At 39.9% G+C, this 22,269-nt stretch overlaps 2 protein-coding genes and 1 pseudogene across 2 annotated transcripts; all 3 read right to left on the reverse strand.

Moving 5' to 3' along the window:
- Positions 1-106: 106 nt before the first annotated feature.
- LOC132282177 (probable methyltransferase At1g29790) lies at positions 107-1,495 on the reverse strand. Its single transcript, XM_059783798.1, has one exon. The coding sequence runs from the start codon at positions 1,493-1,495 to the stop codon at positions 107-109; it is 1,389 nt and encodes a 462-aa protein (XP_059639781.1).
- A 7,002-nt stretch (positions 1,496-8,497) lies between these two features.
- Positions 8,498-10,291, reverse strand: LOC132282179 (uncharacterized). The gene is made up of 2 exons (XM_059783799.1): positions 9,010-10,291; positions 8,498-8,928 (listed from the first exon to the last, which is right to left on the reverse strand). Exons 1-2 carry the CDS (start codon positions 10,289-10,291, stop codon positions 8,498-8,500), a joined length of 1,713 nt encoding a protein of 570 aa, XP_059639782.1.
- Positions 10,292-11,981: 1,690 nt separating this feature from the next.
- On the reverse strand, positions 11,982-20,780 carry LOC132282180 (receptor-like protein kinase FERONIA; annotated as a pseudogene).
- Between the last annotated feature and the right edge of the window lie 1,489 nt (positions 20,781-22,269).

The following is a 22,269-nucleotide window of genomic DNA, read 5'->3' on the forward strand; positions in this document are numbered from 1 at the left end:
ACAGAGTTTTATAAATGAAGAATGATAGACTGTATTATTTCGAGAGACCAAGATATTTGGTTCTAAATACGTGCAAGACTATGACAAATTTTGATCATTGGGAACTCTATCCTCTTATTGGCTTTTCCAAAACAGCAGAGAAAAATAGCTCATCGCCAAGTTTATCCGTCTTTGGCACCACCCTCCACAGCAGCTTTCTGTAGCCTAGCTTGGTGAACTCATCCAAATAGAGTTCCATGTCTTCTTTCTTACAAAAGAATCTGTCCACCCAAAGAAGACCCTTGGGCCGAAGGACACGGTCCCAATCAAACAGGACAAACTGGAGGAGTTCCATTCCGATCCACCCATCCAGAAAGAGAGTAGTATGAACAATATCCAGTGTATTGTCAAAGAATGGCAATCTGGAGCCGATAGATATGTATAGAGGAAGTAGGCCTCTGAGTGCCATCACCTCATTAAAAGGGGCACCTAAGTTTAAGGTAGCCGATGCAACGGTAACATTTTTCTCCCTCATGAGTGCAGCAAATGTGCCCGTTGATGGGCTGAAATCCAGGCCAATACTGATCTTCCCTGGCTTTAGTCTTAGAACTTCATCAATGGTGAATTCAGCTGAGACAGACTCATGATCTCCCGGAACTTCCCATCTTCGTCTCGAAAGATCAAAGCAATCAGAACATTTGAAGAACCCTCTTCTATCAATTGTTTCATTGGAAATAAGACATTTATAGTCTCTGCACTTGTAATGGTTCCACAAGATGTTAAAATCACTAGGCTGAGTCCAAAGTGAGGAGTTCAAAGGAAGTGGCTTACTGTAATGTGGAGGTGTTCTTGAGAAGCACCTTCTCCTTGGTAAAGGATCACACCCACTGGCTATGAGCTTCTGAGCCAGGTCCCAATCATCTGGGCACACACCATATATCTTGTAAGTCATGAATCGGTCTATATTTGAGGCCATACCGGCACATCCCAGTCCGATGGAAGGACTGACTGCTTCCAGACCAAGAAAATTCTTTCTTCCACTTTGCCTGTTTGGTTTGGGTGAAGTATAATTGCGAAGCTCTGCAGAATTGAATACCCTTCCAAGCAACGGCCCTACTGTTTCGATTTCCTCAGGATCACTGAAATCTTCGTCTACGTTGCTTGTTTCGTTTCCAACCACAGTTGCATTGCTATAGAATCCAGAGAGACTATCTGCAAGCTTGTCAAATGAAACAGCAATGCTTAGTACTTGATCTGAAAACTTTGAGATTGCTTTTAGTTCTGTATGCTCATTGTGAAGCTGCTCTAACAGGAGTCCCAATTGGGTTTGCAAATGAGAGATCTGGTTTTGGAATGAATAAGGTAAAGCAATTTGGAGATTGGAGTTGGTTGAAGTAGGGGTGAACAGAAATTGAGGGTAAATGAAAATGGAACCAAAGATGATAATTGTGAAGCTACTGATGAGGAGAAGAGGGCATACTTTTTGGGAAGACGACCTCCTGGAAATGGAAGGCATTTTGAGGGATTGGTGTTACTACTTGGTTTCTGTATCTCTCAGATGGATCTTTTTGTGGTGAAAAAACTATCATTTTTGTTTCTTAATTTCTTCAACTGTTGACTTTGAAAGTGAGCTCAGATCCTCATTTAAAGTTTGATCCTCCCCAAGTGCCTAATTTACATTCTTTACACACACACACACACACACACACACACACACATATTGGGTTGTAGTTCTTTGGAAGCTTCAGATTAAAGCTTCTTGACGTTTGATACTTTAAACTAATGGATTTGGGTTAGCTAATTGTGAGCTGTCATCATTTGGTGGATGCAGAAACAAAAAATGTTACTCCCACCATTCTTTCTCCAATATTTTCATCCCAACTGCAATAAATAGGTCGAAAATACAACTTTTTCCGGAAGAAAAACATTATGTTTATGTTTCAAGTATCGACACCTTGAAATTGAAAATGGAAATTTTTAGAAAATTTAAAAAAATTCAGGAAGGTATTTTTATTATCATTATTGCTACTATTATCTACTTAATATTTGTTCCCTATGTTGATTGTGTTAATTAGACACTTTCCACTATCTATTCAAACGGTGAATAGTATTCATGATAATGATAATACACAAAAAAACATTTTTATTATATGAAGTGTTCGTTAATAAAATTTTAATCTATTTTATGATCTTATGTTCTATAAAAAAAAATTAGACAATTATTGTTAGAAATTAAAAAAAAATTATTACCAACTGTTAGAATTTAATACCCAACTCTCATTGTTTGTATATAGTTCACACAAACATTGCTAGCACACTCATCGTTTCCGTCTCAGAAGCGGTCGGATGTGAATGCGGTGTAATATAATAAAATCGATTATCATGATTTTAAATATTATTCAATTAAGGTTCAAAATGCACCGATACAAAACTTTTTACAACACAATCCAATATAAATGGATTTTAGTGAATTTTAATAATTTTCAATGAATTTTTAAAGACCTTTTAAAATAAAATACTGGCTTATTTATGAATTCTAAAACCTGTGACTATGTGAGGCTGTGATCATTTAAAAAGGCTTACTAATTATAATTTTTTATGAAATTAATAAACAGGCTCTATGTTGGGTTTTATGGCCTCAAGCCCAAGCATCAGTCTACTGTACTAAAAATGAGCACACCATTTTCGCCATTTGGGTTTATGGCCTCAAGCCCATGCTTTGTCTCTCATTGTTAACCAAAATGGAAGACGGGTAAATCAGTACACTTTTTCTATTGGGGTCTTAAATCATGAAATGATTGTTATCTCAAAAAATAATATTTTGGATGAAATACATTATTGGAGTAGAAATTATAAAAATATAGCATTTTGACACTAACTCTTTTCAAAATATAGTCTTAGCATGAAAATATAACATTTTGTATTAAAGATGCTCTAAATTAGTACACGTGATGGTCACTTTTTCCAATAAGGGCCTTGTGCCTCATTAGTATCTCATCTATCTTTTAAAATGGATAGTGAAAATTCGAGTTTCAATATAATTTTTTTATTTTTTATTACGAAAATCATATCAATTCATAATTTCAGAGCAATTGTTCGTGATTTTCTTTTTCCTTTTTGTCCCGGATTCACACCCTACTCAAGACCTATATAGTTTTATTTCTTAGGTTTTAATCAAATGCTCAATATATAGAAATCAAGAACACTCTACTAATTAAAGAGGATAATTTGACGGCAGTATTGATTGAAGATTAAATCATTAGAATACATTTGAACAATTTCTTTATAAACAAATATATTTAAGTCTTTCTTTTCATTATGAAAATTTATATATGAACTGTCAGGATTAAGTACCATCAAGTAAAGTTAGAAAATCACAATCCAAATGTATAAATCTATACTTTGATATAGACTACAAAATTAAAAAATGCAACCCAATCCATTAAATATCAATAATAACATTGTAATCAAATTTTAAAAAACGTATCGCATAGAACCACAAAATTAATTTTTATTATTTATATTTAAAAAATTCAACAATCTCGCACTTGTTCTGTCATCTATGTACTGCAAGTTTATAAAAAGGACATATGGATTGCAATATACTTCAAAAAAGTTGAGTGACAATTTATTTTATTTAAGAAACATAAAATTATCAAAATAAATGAATTAATAGTTTAAAACACTCTCCTCTGTAGACTTTCTCAATAGTAAATCATGGTCATAGACAACTGTTGATGATGGATTCTGCGCAACCCGGATCTGATCTAACTTCCTGGACAGAGAGAAGAAAAGGTGATCCTACAAGCACCGGTGTGTTACCGGTGGAGTAGGCTCCGACGAATAAGTCAGTGTGCGAACTAATTTCTTAAGAGAAATCAAGAACTTGAGTTAGGGTTTTTTGCGTACCTCCAAACGTTGATTACCCCGCCTTTTTTATAGGGCTTAGGTTAAGATGTCACGTAGAATTACCTTATTATAATCTATAGACTTAATCCTCATCGTAATCTTTAATCCTTATCACAATCTTTAATCCTTATCGTAATCTGTAAAGCCTATCTCAATCTGTAATCCTTATCGTAATCTGCAGAGCCTATCTTAATAGTGCGTTAATTTAGCAATCTTCCCTTAATTATGGATATTTAAATTATACATCCATCAGTTACCCCCCGTTTCAGAGGATTGCTTGTTAAACCACCGGAACGTTAATTCCAAAATATCACACAATAATATATAGTTAGAATTGCAGAGCCTTGTCCATTAGCCTGACTTATATTGTCATTTCGCGAATACAGTCGGGGGTCATAGTATCACATTGGCAGCTCGTATATGTGGCAAGCTCGTATATTTGTCGTATATTGGCAAGCTTGTATATTTGTCGTAGTGCCACATTGGCAGCTCGTATATGTGGCAAGCTGCCATGCTGGTAGTTTACCGTTATATGGCAAGCTGCCATGCCATGCTGCCGTGGCAAGCTGTCCTGCTGGCATGCTGCCGTTATTTGGCAGGTTGCCCTGCTGGCATGTTGCCTTTATTTGGCAAGCTGTTATGCTAGCATGCTGCCGTTATTTGGCAAGCTGCCCTGCCAGCATGCTGTCGTTATTTGGCAAGCTGCCCTGCTGACATGCTGCCTTTATTTGGCAAGCTGTCATGCTGGCATGCTGTCGTTATTTGGCAAGCTGCCCTGCTGGCATGCTGCCTTTATTTGGCAGGCATGCTGCTTTTATTTGGCAAGCTGCCCTGCTGGCATGCTGCCTTTATTTGGCAAGCTGTTATGCTAGCATGCTGTCGTTATTTGGCAAACTGTCCTGCCAGGATGCTGCCGTTATTTGGCAAGCTGCCCTGCTGACATGCTGCCTTTATTTGGCAAGCTGTTATGCTGGCATGCTGCCTTTATTTGGCAAGCTGCCCTGTTGGCATGCTCCCATTATTTGGCAAGCTGCCCTGTTGGCATGTTACCGTTATTTTATACTTGATTTTATTGACATCTTTAGTCGGCTCAGCCCTTTAATAAGGAAAGTAGATTAAGACGAGTTTCACGTAGCTCGTAATAAGGTAAGTAGATGAATACGAGCTTCACTCAGCTCACCCTTTAACAGGGGAAGTAGATTACTATGAGCTTCACCCAGCTCACCTTTTAACGAGGGAAGTAGATTACTATGAGTTTCACTCATCGGGGAAGTAGATTACTATGAGTTTCACCCAGCTCACTTTTTAACGAGGGAAGTAGATTACTATGAGCTTCACTCATCTCACCCTTTAACAAGGGAAGTAGATTAATACGAGCTTCACCCAGGTCACCCTTTAACAGGGGAAGTAGATTACTATGAGCTTCACTTAGCTCACTCTTTAACAAGGGAAGTAGTTAACCCCTCATCGTTTTACGAGGGAAGTAGATTACTATGAGCTTCACTCATCTCACTCTTTAACAAGGGAAGTAGATTAATACGAGCTTCACCCAGGTCACCCTTTAATAGGGGGAGTAGATTACTATGAGCTTCACTCAGCTCACCCTTTAACAAGGGAAGTAGTTAACCCCTCATCTTTTTACGAGGGAAGTAGATTACTATGAGCTTCACTCATCTCACCCTTTAACAAGGGAAGTAGATTAATACGAGTTTCACCTAGGTCACCCTTTAACAGGGGAAGTAGATTAATATGAGCTTCACTCAGCTCACCCTTTAACAAGGGAAGTAGTTAACCCCTCATCTTTTTACGAGGGAAGAAGATGAAGCTGACCCTTCATTCTTTTAAGGGGGAAAGAGGTGTGGTCTTGACATGGGAGTCATCTTCTCTGATGGTTGTCTTGGGATGTTGGCAAATCGTTGACACTTGTCGCACTTTTTAATGAAGTCAAGTGCATCTTTCTGCATGGTGGGCCAATAGTATCCTAGTCGGATGGCCTTGTTAGCAAGTGACCTACCCCCAGCATGGTTTCCACAAACTCCTAGGTGGATCTCCCTTAAAATGTAGTTAGCTTCCTCGCTAGAAACGCATCGTAAATACAACATGAAAAAGCTTCTCTTGTAGAGCACCCCTTTGATAAGCGTATACCTAGCTGCCCGCATCTTGACCTTTCGAGCTTCTGCTCGGTCTGTTGGTAGCACCCCATCCTTGATATATCTGATGATAGGATCTGCCCATTCCACACTCAATATCGCTTGTTGCACTTCAATTTGTCTCTCCTGAGATATAGATGGTTCTTCCAAATATTCCAGTGGTATATTCTTATTGATCTCAGGTTCAATACAGTAGCTAGTCGGGCTAAAGTGTCTGCTTTCCCATTTTCTTCTCATGGTATTTGATGAATTGAGAATCTTTGGAAGTGATTCTTTAATTCCTTCACCTTTTGTAGGTAACTCTTCATCTTCTCGTCTCGTGCCTCATATTCCGCTTAAACTTGTCCAGCGACCAGCTCAGAGTTGGTGTACATATTTAATTGCTCAACCCCTAGGGCATTTGCCACTTTTAATCCTGCTATCAAGGCTTCGTACTCTGCTTTATTGTTGGTTGCTTTGAAACCAAACCGAAGTGCGTACTGTATACTTTCTCCCTCTGGGGAGACAAGAACAAGCCCGGCTCCGCTAACTTGAACATTAGATGACCCATCCACGAACAAGTCCCAGATTACTTCTGGGCCCATCTGCTCACTTAAACCTGGTTCTGTCAAAAATTAGGGTTGTTTCTCCTCTTCTGGAGGGGTAAACTCAGCTAAGAAATTAGCCAACACCTGAGCCTTTACTGCTGTTCTTGGCTTATACTGAATGTCGAACTTTTCTAACTCTACTGACCACTTCATCAGTCGACCAGAGCTTTCTGGCTTGTGTAGGACCTGTCGAAGGGGTTGATCTGTTAGGACCACTATCGTATGCGCTTGAAAGTATGGTCTCAGTTTCCTGGCGGACACAATTAAAGTAAAGGCTAACTGTTCCATCCTTGGATATCTTTCCTCAGTACCCCTAAGTGTTCTGCTCACGAAGTATACTGGCCTTTGGACCCCTTCTTCTTCTCGTATCAGAGCTGAACTGACAGCTGTCGTGGAGACTGCAAAGTATATGTATAATTCCTCTCCCGGTATGGTTCGAGACACTAGTGAGGGAGAACTAAGGTATTGCTTTAGTTCTTTGAACGCCTGCTTACACTCTGGGGTCCATTCCAACGCCTTCCTTAGCACACGAAAGAAAGGTAGACACCTGTTAGTTGACCAAGAGATTAGCCTACTCACGGCAGCAATCTTCCCTGTTAGTCATTGTAGATCCTTGGTTGATCTTGGCGATCTCATGTCAATGACTGCTCGGATCTTCTCTGGATTGGCCTCAATTCCTCTTCTGCTTACCATATATCCTAAGAACTTTCCTGAGGAAACCCCAAAGGCACACTTGCTGGGGTTGAGTTTCATCTTATGCCTCCTAAGTACCTCGAAGGTCTCCTGCAGGTCAGTCAAATGGTCTTCAGCTTTTAAGCTTTTCACCAACATGTCATCAACATATACCTCTATGTTTCTACCAATTTGATGCTTAAACATTGCATTCACTAGCCTTTGGTATGTTGCACCAGCGTTCTTGAGCCCAAACGGCATTACTTTGTAACAGTACAAACCTCTATCAGTGATGAAGGCCATTTTTTCTCTATCTGAGGTGTACATAGATATCTGGTTGTATCCAAAATATGCATCCATGAAACTTAATAGTTCGTGTCCAGCCGTTCCCTCAACGAGCATATCGATTCTTGGGAGAGGAAAGCTGTCATTCGGGCAAGCTTTGTTAAGGTCGGTGAAATCCACACATAACCTCCACTTTCCATTTGCCTTCTTCACTAAGACCACATTTTCCAGCCAGTCGGGGTAGTACACCTCGTGAATAAAGTCGACTTTTAAGAGCTTTTTCACCTCTTCTGATATAGCCTGATTCCTTTCTGGAACGAAAGTCCTCCTCTTTTGTCTGACAGGTTTAAAGTCAGGATTTACATTTAAGCGGTGCTCCATGATAGTGGGGTCTATACCCGGCATGTTTTTATGCAAATACGTCTCGATTCTTCCTGAGGAATTGAGTAAGTTCATCTTTGATACCTGGGGGGAGTAAAGACCCTATACTCACTTTTTCCTCAGGTTCACCATCACCAAGGATGACCTCTTCTAGCTCTTCTGTAAGTTCCGCTCTATGAAAGCCTAGTCTATCTTTTCCTTCCAGCTCTTCAATCGTAAATGCCTCTTGTGATTTTGTTTTCTGAGAGAGGCGACATAACATTCGCGAGCTATTGTTTGGTCCCCTCTTAGCTCTCCCATACCATATTCAGTTGGGAAACGCATCAGGAGATGGTAAGTGGACGTGATTGCTTTCATGGCATTCAATGTTGTCCTCTCCAGGATAAAATTATATGATGATGGGCAGTCCACCACTACAAAGTCCACCATTACAGTGACCTGCTTTGGATTGGCTCCTGCAGTAACTGGAAGGGTAACTGCCCCCAGTGGATATACTTTGTCGCCTGAAAATCCCACCAGTGGTGACTTCATGGGTCAGAGCTTCTCTCGGCCAATTTTCAATTTGTCGTACGCCCTAAGAAATAGTATGCCAGCCGAGCTACCATTGTCTATCAGTATTCGTCGAACAGTGAAATTAGCAACGACCATGGAAACTACCAGAGGGTCATCATGGGGCTGGTGAATTCCCTTGTCATCTTCTTCAGAAAAGGTTATGACCGGCTCCTCAACTCGAGGTAATTTTGTTGGAGGACTTGTCATTCCAACTTCATTCACCTCTGAAAAACTCCGAATTCTCCTAGCATGAGCCCTCCGAGCTGAACTCGTCTCACCACCACCAGCGAAGCCACCTGATATAACTTTGATCTCACCCATTGGTTGGTGTTGAGGAGGGGGATCATCTCGGCCCTCCCGGGCTGGGTTGGAGCCTCCTTTTCCATTTCTAGTTGTGAATTTGCGTAAATGACCTTTACGAACAAGGTTCTCAATCTGGTTTTTGAGGTCGAAACAATCCTTTGTGTTATGTCCATGGTCTCAGTGAAACCTACAGTATTTATCTCGAGACCTCTTTGTTGGATCAGCTTTTAGCTTTGGTGGCCATTTCAATGATGCGTCATCTTGAATCTGCAGAAAGACTTGCTCTACAGATGTATTTAGGGGGGTATAGTTATTATACCTGCCTGGGCTCGCTGGGCGGCGAAACGATCTGTCAGCCTGGTTGTTTGAGAATTTCTTGTACTTCAATTCCCTTTCCTCCCTAGTGCTAGGTGCTGGTCTCTTCTTATCCGACCTCTTATCTTCACCATCTTTGTTTTTTCGTGCATTCATAGCATCGTCAGCCTTCATGTGCTTCCGCGCTCTAACCATCAACTCTGTCATGCTTGTAGGGGCTTCCTTTGATAAGGAAAATAGGAACTTAGAAGTCTGTAGTCCTCCCATAAAGACTGTGAGGGCAACCTTGTCGTCCACCTCTTCAACTTGCAGCATTTCAGTGTTAAAACGATTTATGTAATCACGAAGGGACTCTCCCTTCTGCTGCTTCACATTAAGTAAATGTGTTGCTGGTCTCCTGTGCTTCTGCCCAGCGATGAAGTGTCCTATGAATTGTTTGCTCAACTCTTCAAAGTTTTCAATGGAGCCTGGCTTTAATTTATTGAACCAGAGACGAGCCCAACCTTTGAGTGTGGTAGGGAAAACCCTGCACATAATCTCGTCCGGAACGGCTTGCAAATACATAAGAGCTTTGTAGGTCTCCAAATGGTCGAGAGGATCCCGCGTCCCATCGAAGCTCTCAAGAGTTGGCATCTTGAATTTGCTAGGTAGAGGACAACTCATAACAGCTGGGCTAAAAGCTAGGTTAGTCTTTTGTACCATATCGTTCACTGCAGCCTGGCCCTTCCCTTTCATCGCTTGCATGACATCGTCAACCTTGGCTTTCAGATCCTGCAACTCTAGATCGAACTGAGTGGCGTCCTCAGCCTTGTCTCTAACATAACTAGAAGTATCTCCACGGAGCCTGGTGGTATTCCGTTCAGGGGACCGATGGTGATGGCTCATTTGTTGACCCCCTATTTGACTAAGCTCAACATCGTTGTTAACCCTATGGGAGTCATCGTTGGGTACTTCACTGTTTCTCTCCTCGTTGGGGGTGGCTAAGCGTTGCAGAATCATCCCATTTTGCTGGACTAACTGGTTCACCAGTTGTTCCAACGCTGCGACGCGTTCCTGATTATTTGGGACGACGGGGGGTTGCCCCGTTGAAGTCCCTGCATCAGAAGCCTGCAACCCTTCGCCCTCGCCAGCAGCCAGACCAGATCGCAATAGAACCATGCTTTGTTTAGAGAACAAAAATAAGTTCCCACAGACGGCGCCAACTGTTGAAGATGGATTCTGCGCAACCCGGATCTGATCTGACTTACTGAATAAAGAGAAGAAAAAGTGATCCTACAAACACCGGTGTGTTACCTGTGGAGTAGGTTCCGACGAACAAATCAGTGTGAATGATAATCTCTCTGGAGAAATCGAGATATTGAGTTAGGGTTTTTTGCCTACCTCCAAACGTCGATTAGCCCTCCCTATTTATAGGACTTGGGTCAGGATGTTACGTAGCGTCCACGTCGTCCTTAATCCTTATCATAATCTGTTGGCCTAATCCTTATCGTATTCTGCAATTCTTATCGTAATATGTAACCCTTATCTTAGTCGTAGTCTTTATCTTAGTCTGTAGAGCCTATCTCAATCTTATGAGATAGCGCGTTACTTTAACGATCTTCCCCTATCCACGGGTAATTAAATTATAATCATCAGTTGTGGCGCTAGAAGGACAGGGTGAACGGTTCCGCGAAGTGGCAATCTAAGTCAAGTTAATGGATAAGGCTCTATTATTTCATAATCAAACCAACTTATTTTAGAAGTACAGGGTGAACGGTTCTACAATTCCAGCTATTTGTTATTATGTCATATTTGGGAATTAACGTTCCGGTGGTTTGACAAGCAATCCTCCGAAATGGGGGGCAACTGATGATTATAATTTAATTACCCGTGGATAGGGGAAGATCGTTAAAGTAACGCGCTATCTCATAAGATTGAGATAGGCTCTACAGACTAAGATAAGGACTACGACTAAGATAAGGGTTACAGATTACGATAAGAATTGCAGAATACGATAATGATTAGGCCAACAGATTATGATAAGGATTAAGGACGACGTGGACGCTACGTAACATCCTGACCCAAGTCCTATAAATAGGGAGGGCTAATCGACGTTTGGAGGTAGGCAAAAAACCCTAACTCAATATCTCGATTTCTCCAGAGAGATTATCATTCACACTGACTTGTTCGTCGGAGCCTACTCCACTGGTAACACACCGGTGTCTGTAGGATCACTTTTTCTTCTCTTTATTCAGAAAGTCAGATCAGATCCGGGTTGCGCAGAATCCATCTTCAACAGCAACTAAAATATTAGTGGTCTTAAAACCGATCCCATTTAAAATTTTGGCAAATATAATATAATTTTTAAAGCATTTTATGAGATGTACAAACTGTAAGTCAAAATAGTCTCAACACATTATCAGACCATTATACCTGTTGAAAAAATTATATTAATTCAAAGTCCCATATAATTATAAATCGACAACCTTACTTATCATTTTGACTTGGTAAGCAAGATACATAATCATACCATTAGGTTTAAACAATTTATCCCTCTTTTAGGATAACTTGGAGTACTACTGTTATTATGTACCTTACTGTAGTTTAGCACATTACTTAGTAATTCAAATGATTATCACAAGTTATGAGAATTGGACCCTATAAGCTATATGCTTCACCGAAATGCTCATGTGTAGACGATTATGGAGAAATTAAAAGATGGTTCAATATTATTTGATCGCAATTAATCACAAACTATTATGTAAACAAAAATTAAATAAAACAACACATATTTAATTACGAAACAACTTGTAATTGATCTATACCATATAATCCGAACAATCTAATAATTTCCATCCTTGACCATAATTCAGCGCTCGCCAAGGTTCTTGATCTCAGAGAACACATCAGTTATAAAACTCGTCCCAGTAGTCATCACCCCACTACTTGACATGTGTCCATCATCATCACCAACTAGCCCAATCTGACGGCTGAGATCTCTTTCCTTAAATCCTACGCCAGCTCCATCAATTTTGATTCCCTCATCTTCACTCACTTGTAGCTGCAACGCAAACTCCAGGGTCCACACTACTTCATTCATTGATGGCCGTTTGATTCCCTCATCATCCAAACATCTCACCCTATCTCTGTGAATTTCTTCAAACACTCTGGCTCAATTTTCCCGATCAGATGCAGATCAATGATCTGATCAAGATTACCGTTTTGATAACATTTGCGGGCCCACATCGCTAAGCTCACTTGATCTATTTCCAGCGCCCTATTCAGTGGCGGCCTTGTAAACAATACCTCAAACAAACCACGCCGAAAGAGTACACGTCAGATTTCTCTGTCAATTACTGACGTTTATAATATTCTGGATCCAAATACCCGAAGTTGCCCTTCACTATGGTGCTAATGTGGGCATTGGAGACGTCACTGGGGTTTATTTTGGATAATCCAAAATCCGAAACCTTGGCGACCCATTTATCATCCAACAAAATATTGGTGGTCTTCACGTCGCGGTGAATGACCCTGTGCTTCGCACTTGCATGGAGGTAATGCAACCCACGCACGGCGCTGAGGTAGATTTGGAGCCGTTGTTTCCACAGGAGCTGAGGATTGTGAGTGCCGTAGAGATGATCACTGAGAGTTACATGAGACATGTAATCATAAACACGGATCATCTCACGTTTCTTGTTGCAATAGACAATCAGAGACACGAGGTGGAGACGTGAGCCCCTTGTTGGGACCCTTGTTGTAACCGTTTGATCACAACCTGGGTGGCCCCTGTGGCGGTTCCGCTATTCACCATTTTCATTCTTTTTCGGAATTTCATTGATGCAAGTGTATTTTGGTCTTTTCATGTTTTGTGTTCGGGATTGTGGTTGGGTCCAATTGCATTTTGTGCATTTTAATTTGCATGAACTATATGGTATTTGAATAAGGTGCATTTACATGTTGTGTGATGTAAAATGGAAGAATAAAGAAAAAGAGAAAAGAAATTCAAAATTTGTGGGACCCACCACTAAGCCTTAAGTGGTCTAGAGACCACCCATTTTTCCTCACAAGCTTTCTCTCTCCCATAACTCCTTCCTCTCTCAATTCTCTCTTTATTTATTTATTTATTTATTTCTTTTCTTTTCTTTGGAAACAAATCTTTGAAGCAAGATTCCTCTCTCATTTCTTGGTGGATTAAGGTGCCGTTTGAGGCAAAATGAAGCCCGCGACGAGCTCTACGCGCTCATACAAGCAATTTTAATTTTTGGTCTTCTTAGGGACTTCGAATTTAGAGACCCATTTTGAGAGTTTTCGTAAATTAAGAGGTAAGGGTTTCTAATCCTTGAAATTTTTGTTCCCTAGTGAATTATCCTCTGTTAATTGTAGTTTAACATGCTTATTGGTGTTGATTACTTCTAAAATGATTTGATTGTTGTATATGGAGTACATGATTATGTGTATAAGTGGCTTTTGTGTAAAAAAACATGCTTAAATGCCAATTTTACATGCTTGTGTGCTTGATAACTTGTCAAAAACTTATTATGTGGAATACATGTCTATATGTTGATTTCTTATGCCCATGATGTTAGTAATTTACTAGAAATTTTGCTAAAGGGAAGCATGCTAAATTGTATAGTATATGAATCTCCAATTTATCATGGCATTGAGTAGTATGTATTGTTCATGCATATCATTGGGTATGAAAACAGGGAAAAAGGTTTGAAAATAAGAAAGGAGATTTCGGGAAATAAGCTTTGGATAAAAAGAGTTTTGAGAAAACTCGGTCGCCGCGGAGTCACCAAAGGGTCGGTAGGTTAATGTAACTTAGAGGGAACTAGGGAGATTGCCCTAGCGTGGTTGAGCTATCTGGGCCCTATAATGACGCTGCGGAGTTACCAACGGTCAGGGACAGTAGTCAATCCTTCTCTCGGCACTGAGGGGGTACCAAAGGGGGTTACATTAACAGTTTGAAAAAGTGACAGATGGATGGTTTTGAAAATGGGGAGCGACATTGGCATGCATTGCATTTTATTGCACTATGTTGCTAATGCTGAATTTGGATATGATGTTGTATTTTACCGACAGAGTATGACCCTGGCTCCTATTGTTCTATTCTTTATTTGGGTTCATGGGGATACAAGAGGCGAGTCTTAAGCACCACCTACTGAGCAATTTTGCTCACCCCATTTATTTAACATTTTTTTATAGGAAACGGGAAAGAAGTGGCGGATGACATTCTACCACAGACTTAGTATGGATTAGGAACTTATTTTGTTATTTTTTGTAATTAGGTCACTCTATTTTTGTAAGACTAAGCATAATGTATTTTGTACGATGACTTATGGACTTTGACTATTATAATTATACCAATGGGCTTGTAAAGCATAGACATTTGATCTTAATTTTGTATTTTGGGACTGTAATTATGATACTTGGATGATATACTATGTGGTTGTACCACCATGGAATGTATTAAATGTTTATTGTGTTGGGACAGGTTAAAAAAAAAAATTGCTTTTAAACAGGTTGTTGTAGGACGATTTTTAGCAGAGGTCATGCCAAAATTTTTTTAAAAATTTGGCATCAGTTAGGGTTGTTACAAAAATGGTATCAGAGCGATGGTTCGAAAACCTTAGGACGACGGGTAGAGGCCTATGTAGGATTGCCTGGGAAGTTATTTGCATTGCGTGTGAGATTATTTGTTACGTGTTTAGATATTTGAAGAAGCATGCTAAATCATTTACTTGCCTACATGTTAAAGTGTTTAAATGTTTGAGCAGCATGCTTACTTGTTTACTTGCTTACCTGTTTAATTGCCTACGTGTAAATTTGCTTACGTGATCACATGCTTATATGTTATATGTGTGTATCACTAAATTAAGTGATCCACGGGTAGGTGTTATGTTTTTAGTGTGTAATTGTTTAGCAAGCACGTTCTTATGTTGTATTAGCTTTGCGAGTTATCCTTTACGACGAAAAGGTGTCAGCATTGTGAGCAAGGGTGACGAGAATAACACGATCTTTTGAATTTGGTTTTATCTGAACGCATCGTTCCATTGGGGGTCTTCTTCCTAGAGACTAGTAGCGGTGAGAGGGTTTTATCTTAGGTGTCTTCTGGGACGGAAGTCCTCATTTTCTTGCACGGGCAAGGGTTTGTGTTATGTTTCCTCGGTGTAGCGAATGGACTCTTGGGATGATGGATTAGTAGAGTAGGGTGTGTGAGTCATGGGATTCTTTCATGTACGCAAAGTCGATTTGATGTCATAGGATGTGAGGTGGTGTGTAGTGTATGACTTGTAAGGTTCAGGTGTTGTACGGGTTAAGTAAGGGTTGTATTTGGATTTTTATTTAGAAATCCACTGATGTTAAAGTAGAGAGTTTGTCTCTTAGACTGCCGTTTTGGGAGTAAGAGTTGAGGTTGACTTTAAGTTAGTGACGAGATGAGTAGGTTGCACCTTTTGTTTTGATTTCCAGTGAGGAAGGCAGAAACTAAGTGTGATGTTGTTTGGTGATCATAGAGCGTTGGTCACAAATTGTGTTGAGTCAGGGCGAGGAGTGACCTCTTGGGCTTGGTAGCCTATTCTATTTGATTTATTTGTTTTGTGGCCTTGTGGGTGGGTGTGTGTGAGCGTGTGCAGGTGGCACCAGAAGGCTACCACACTGAGCGAGCTACGGGCACAAAACTCAGTTGAAATAGATGTGAACATTCCATTGTGTTGGATGGTAGTCATGGTTGTAAGTATAACCTGAGTGTCTAGTTAGATACCAATTAGAGACTATTGTTTTGTAGTTGTCGTCTACTTCAGTTTATGTGATTGACCATTTAGTGTAGTGTTTGTTTTCCTCTTAGGGACTGTTTCTGTAACGTGGCACGTATGATTCATTTTCTTGTTGCAGGTTGTTGACTATGGTGTCGTGTGTCATGAGTGATGTGTGTTTTCACGTCGGGTTGGTATCATTTTTGAATGAGCGGTTGGTTAGTAGAGGCTTGTTGTTTTATGGAATTGGAGTTGTGCAGTTGTTTTAGGAAGGATGATCATAGGGGTATTAGTGTTTAAGGTTCTTGTATTATAGAGTAAGTTAGTTTAGGGGTAATCCCAGTATTCAAGAAGACAGTGGTGATTGATCGCATTATTGATGGTTTTGAGGAGACAGTTGGGTGTTGAGCATTTTAGATTTTTATGCTCATTTTTATTTTAAGGATTTGTCGGCATGGCATTGTCGTATGGATGTTCTTTTCAAGTGGTAAATAGTGGTCGTTGTAGGAAGTATTGAGAGTGTGCTTATTTTATTGTTGTGATGACGTTACGTTAAGGATATTGAAAGAAGAATTGCATGGTAATGGCTTAATGGTGTGATGGGGTGATAAGCTTGAACCGTTGACTTAAATGAATGGCAGCGAATGTGTTATGACATGAGGTTCGACATTGATGAGCAGGATGGTTTCAGGTATGATCCGGGGATGTATTAGGGATTGTGAATTATTTATGGTGTGCTGTTAGATAGGTGATGGGTTTGTGTGTCAGTTGAAATGATTGGGAACAGTTTCGTCTCTTGAACTAGTGAGAGCGGTATTGCCCTATAGGCACCTTTTTCTTTTGAAGAGTCAGTGGGTTATTGTGACTGAGATCACGGGTCTTGCGCGTATAGTGATTGAGGCAGTGTAGACTTCAAAGGGTAGAGTTGGAACAAGTGATTTTATGTCATAGTATTTCATAGAGTTTTTCATTTGGTGATTATCGGGTAGGATGGGATGCGGTGTCCAACGTACAGTGATGGTTCCTAGTGTCAGTATGTTAAGGGTGTCAATGCTTTTATCTGATTAGTTGGGTTAGCATAATGTTACGGAGAAGTGTGTGCGAGGTTTTTGTGTTGATAGAGTGTGACGGTTTATTTGTGGAGAGGTCACCTAGATTGTGTTCGTAGTTCCGTATGCGTTTCCAGTTGGTTTTCTTCTTGTGTGTAAAGAGTTCTTTTCGTTTCAGGTGAGATTGAGTGTCCATGGTTGGACGAACGATAAGTAGCGTGTAACAGGTTGTCGGGTGCATTTGAGCGCGAGTCGTCAGTCTCTTGTGAGAGCGGGGTTTGTTACCCTTCCGTTTGTTCTAGTCTTGGCAAGGACGTCGTTGTTGTGGGTCTTGTCTCTGTCTAGGAGTTGTGCGCGTCCGTGGATGGACGGATTTGTGAGTGGGTGTTGCGCTGTTAGAGTTCGTTGATTGAGGTTCTGATTGAAGTGGTCAACTTACTTCCACGGAGGGAGGTATAGCCTTTAGTTTTGTGGTGTTTTTTTTGAAGAATGGTTTTGACTGGTAGGATATGAGGCACAGGTTATCGAATGGGGATTGTGTTTCTAATGTTTGTTGGTTGCGATGGCGGTAAGGATATTATCGTGAATGAAAGGTTGAGGATGAATAGGTGATGTGATGTGACTCATGTATTCAGATGTTTTTATAAGTGATTGATTCTAGCGATGTCTTGAGGACAGGTGTTGGTATTGTTGAATGTTATGCATTTAGAGAGGGATTATGGAATTCCATTGGGGATAATAGGAATGATTGATCTTGGGTTTTAGACCTTAGGTATGAGATAGTTGCATTGTATATTTTGACGAGGTCATAATTGGATTGGATGATATTATGGAATTGTTTACCCGGTATGAGTATTATGAGAAAATTTGAGAGCTTTGATGTTAGTTAATGATTGGGACATTGGTGCCGCATTGTCGTGTTTATTATGGTTATGTGATTGTGTTATGATTGGGATTCTGAGGATAGGTATATGATTGTATAGTTATTGAGGTTATGTGTAACAATGGATGGATATTGAGTGGATATTATTGTTGTTTTGTGGACTGTGTAAGACTGTGTTCGAAGTTTGGACCTGAGGACAGGAACGATGTCTGTGTTGAGGTTGGATTGAGGATGGGAATAGCCTGGCCAACCATTTCACCTGAATCAATTCTTCTTTAACACGATATCGGGTCAAAGGTCAATAATTGTTTCGAGTTGTCATAAATAGTGAGAGTATGATTTTGGGTGTTATGTTAATGTGTCGGTGTGGATCCAGAAAGTTGTCTCGGGTGACGAGGTGTGTCAGGATGGACCAAGTGTCCGATAAAAGGATTGTGGTACGATCATTGATTATTAAAGATCTTGTTTCGAGATATTATGCCTTGGGTGCAGGATAGTATGCTTATTGATTTGGTGATAAATGTTTATGTGGTTATTGGAGGACTCATTGTTTGATCATGTTGAAGTTGTTAAGTGTAATGATTGTTGTATAAGTATGATTAGTATTTGTTGGTACGGTTATGTGGTGGTATAGCTACTTCTTGGATAGTAAGTGTTTGGTTTGTCAGGGACGTATAAACTAGAATTGAGATGGATTGAGAGATGGACGGGATTCCTTGTTTGTTGTTTGGTGTGTGTTCTTTAGAGGATGAGTTGTGGTTGGATGTCGTCTTAATTGGTGATTTGGTGACCATTTTTCTTTTGGGCTTAGAGCCTTTCGTGGCAGTGTTGAGTGGATCGATGTCCATTATGAGTCAGATGTATGGTCTAGTTGGTCTTGTATTATAACGTGGTGGGAATTGGGTGACCACATTGGTTTTTGTGGCGGTATTGGTGGCATCCAATGTCAAAGGCAGTTAAGTCGGTGGGTTCATAATCTCGGGAATCTGTGAGGTATTCTTAGAAAGTTGTGGCTGTGGACTTTCTTCTTAAGGAGGGTAGATTTCGAGAACGAAATCTCTTTAAGGATGGTAGATTGTGACGGTTCCGATTTTCACCATTTTCATTTTTTTTCGGAATTTCATTGATGCAAGTGCATTTCGTTTTTTTCACGTTTTGTGTTCGGGATTATGGTTGGGTCCAATTGCATTTTGTGCATTTTAATTTGCATGAACTATATTTGGATAAGGTGCATTTACATGTTGTGTGATGTAAAATGGAAGAATAAAGAAAAAGAGAAAAGAAATTCAAAATTTGTGGGACCCACCACTAAGCCTTAAGTGGTCTAGAGACCACCCATTTTTCCTCACAAGCTTTCTCTCTCCCGTAACTCATTTTTCTCTCAATTCTCTCTTTATTTTATTTTATTTTTTTCTTTTATTTTCTTTGGAAACAAATCTTTGAAGCAAGATTCCTCTCTCATTTCTTGGTGGATTAAGGTGTCGTTTGAGGCAAAATGAAGCCCGCGACGAGCTCTACGTGCTCATACAAGCAATTTCAGTTTTTGGTCTTCCTAGGGACTTCGAATTTAGAGACCTATTTTGGGGGTTTTCGCAAATTAAGAGGTAAGGGCTTCTAATCCTTGAAATTCTTATAGCTTAACATGCTTATTGGAGTTGATTACCTCTAAAATGATTTGATTGTTGTATATGGAGTACATGATTATGTGTATAAGTGGCTTTTGTGTGAAAAAGCATGCTTAAATGCCAATTTTACATGCTTGTGTACTTGATAACTTGTCAAAAACTTACTATGTGGAATACATGTCCATATGTTGATTTCTTATGCCCATGATGTTAGTAATTTACTAGAAATTTTGCGAAAGGGAAGCATGCTAAATTGTGTAGTATATGAATCTCCAATTTATCATGGCATTGAGTAGTATGTATTGTTCATGCATGTCATTGGGCATGAAAATGGGGAAAAAGGTTTGAAAATGAGAAAGGGGATTTCGGGAAATAAGCTTTGGATAAAAAGAGTTTTGAGAAAACCCGGTCGCCGCGGAGTCATCAAAGGGCCGGTAGGTTAATGTAACTTAGAGGGAATTAGGGAGATAGCTCTAGCGTGGTTTAACTATCTGGGCCCCATAATGACGTTGCGGAGTTACCAATGGTCAGGGACAGTAGCTAATCCTTCTCTCGGTGCTGAGGGGGTACCAAAGGGGGTTACATTAACAGTTTGAAAAGTGACAGATGGATGGTTTTGAAAACGGGGAGCGACATTGGCATGCTTTGCATTTTATTGCACTATGTTGCTAATGCTGAATTTGGATATGATGTATTTTCCCGACAGAGTATGACCTTGACTCCTATTGTTCTATTCTTTATTTGGGTTAACGGGGATACAAGAGGCGAGTCTTAAGCACCACCTACTGAGCAATTTTGCTCACCCCATTTATTTAACATTTTTTTTTACAGGAAACGGGAAAGAAGTGGCGGATGACATTCTACCACAGACTTAGTATGGATTAGGAACTTATTTTGTTATTTTTTGTACTTAGGTCACTCTATTTTTGTAAGACTAAGCATAATGTATTTTGTACGATGACTTATGAACTTTGAATATTATAATTATACCAATGGGCTTGTAAAGTATAGACATTTGATCTTAATTTTGTATTTTGGGACTGTAATTATGATACTTGGATGATATAGTATGTGGTTGTACCACCATGGAATTTATTAGGATAGGTAAAAAAAAAAAAAAATGCTTTTAAACAGGTTATTGTAGGATGATTTTTAGCGAAGGTCATGTCAAATTTTTTTAAAAAATTTGACATCAGTTAGGGTCGTTACAGCCGCACCGTTTATATGCCCTTTATACACGTCGCCAAAACCTGCACGTCCAACAATAAAAGCATTGTCGAAGTTATTAGTCGCGCCTTTGCTTTCAGAAAAAATAAAGCCACGACAAAAATCAGGCGGTAGAAATGAGCAATCCATTTTGTCCTTTTTTGTTGGGTCGGAACATACCCGTGTCCTCCGCGGGTGAAATATCTGATCCACCCACATTTAATCGGTGTACGGTCTCAAGAGCAATGTTTTTTTAACGACCGATTATTATAATATCATCTGGTGCCCCGACCGAGGTGTTATAAAGATTGGTAGGCATGGAGACAATTTCAATTCCATTGATGAAAGCGTGTGCATCGAATGAAGTTGAAGAAGGAGAGAAGGTGAGGTTCAATGTTTGATCTTGTTCTTCTATGATTATGCAGAATTCTTTAAATAGATAGTCTGGGCCGAGAGAAGCAGCTGTTGGAGAGGGACTGAAGTTGTCGAGAAGAATAAATTGATTGGCTTTGACGGAGAAGGCGGCATTGGAGGGGTCGAAGTTTTGGTATTGAGAAGGGTAGAAGTGCAAGCGTATGAACTTTTGGCCGGCGGTGACCGAAAATACGTAAGTGAAATCATACAGAGATATGCGTGCTTTCAAGTAAGGAACAAAGCTCGCTTGGGGAGATGGTCTCTCTGCTGAAGAGGGTATTGATGAGTTGTGTTTTTGTTCCAAAAGGGACAGATAATTGGGAACAATGTCGGCCACCCATTCCCGGCTGTCTGGGGCGGTGGTGTTGTCAGAGGAGCCGCAGGCAATGGTGATATCTTCAGTAGGGATGTAAGAGTTGCAGAAAATGGGGAAGAGTGAAGTAATAAGTAGGAAGAGTAGGTACAGAGGAGTGAGAAACATTAGATTGTTAAAAAATAGAATTGTCCTGCTGGTGTTCTTCATTGCAGGAAAGACTAATTAGATTAACCCAGAAGTGAAAGAAGATTGAGAATGTTGGGAAACGTGCAAGTTTTTAAAACTTTTTGAGGGATTTGCAATCACGGATCTTGATTCATCACACAGAGACAAGTTTTATGCAAAGATAAATAAAAGATGGTGCATAATTCAATAAACAAATTGAATACTTACATCAAAGGTCTGAGTAAACCTTTTGAACTTTCCTCTAAAGTGAATGTTCTCACTTATTGTAGATCCCTTTAGTAAGATCCTTTCTCTTTCCGTTCGATTATTATCTTCTCTTTAGGAATCACCAATATGCCTTGATGAATGACCTTGGAATCTAGGCTGGTGGAAGCCTCATTTGGAAGAGAAAACAAAACCCTAAAATCTAGAGAGAGAAAGTGTATTCCTTTTTCTTGTTCTCCAAGTCCCCCCTAAAATATACATGAACTCATGTATATATAGGCAAAATAAAAATAAGAATAAGGTAACAATAAATCATTCTCCATCTCTAATTCAACTTTCTCAATCCTAACATGACTCCAATATCAACTTGGGCTATTGGTGAGAATCCTTTTGGGCTTACTATTTTCTTGGCTCCTATAAATTAATAATTGGTCCGGTCCATTAAACCATGTACCCAATTCAATTAATTCATAAATTAATTTCTACTCCACTAAAAGAAATTAATTGCACTCCAATTAA

This window comes from Cornus florida, unplaced genomic scaffold (genome assembly GCF_030987335.1).
Source record: "Cornus florida cultivar Cherokee Brave unplaced genomic scaffold, ASM3098733v1 CherokeeBrave_3.0.0_Hap2_Chr11, whole genome shotgun sequence".
Taxonomy (NCBI): domain Eukaryota; kingdom Viridiplantae; phylum Streptophyta; class Magnoliopsida; order Cornales; family Cornaceae; genus Cornus; species Cornus florida.

Coding starts and splice junctions, on each gene's coding strand:
- LOC132282177 (XM_059783798.1), bottom strand. CDS start 1,495: ATGCCTTCCATTTCCAGGAGGTCGTCTTCCCAAAAAGTATGCCCTCTT.
- LOC132282179 (XM_059783799.1), bottom strand. CDS start 10,291: ATGGTTCTATTGCGATCTGGTCTGGCTGCTGGCGAGGGCGAAGGGTTG. Junction 8,929..9,009: donor GAGGTCTCGAGATAAATACT/GTAGGTTTCACT, acceptor TTGTTCGTAAAG/GTCATTTACGCAAATTCACA.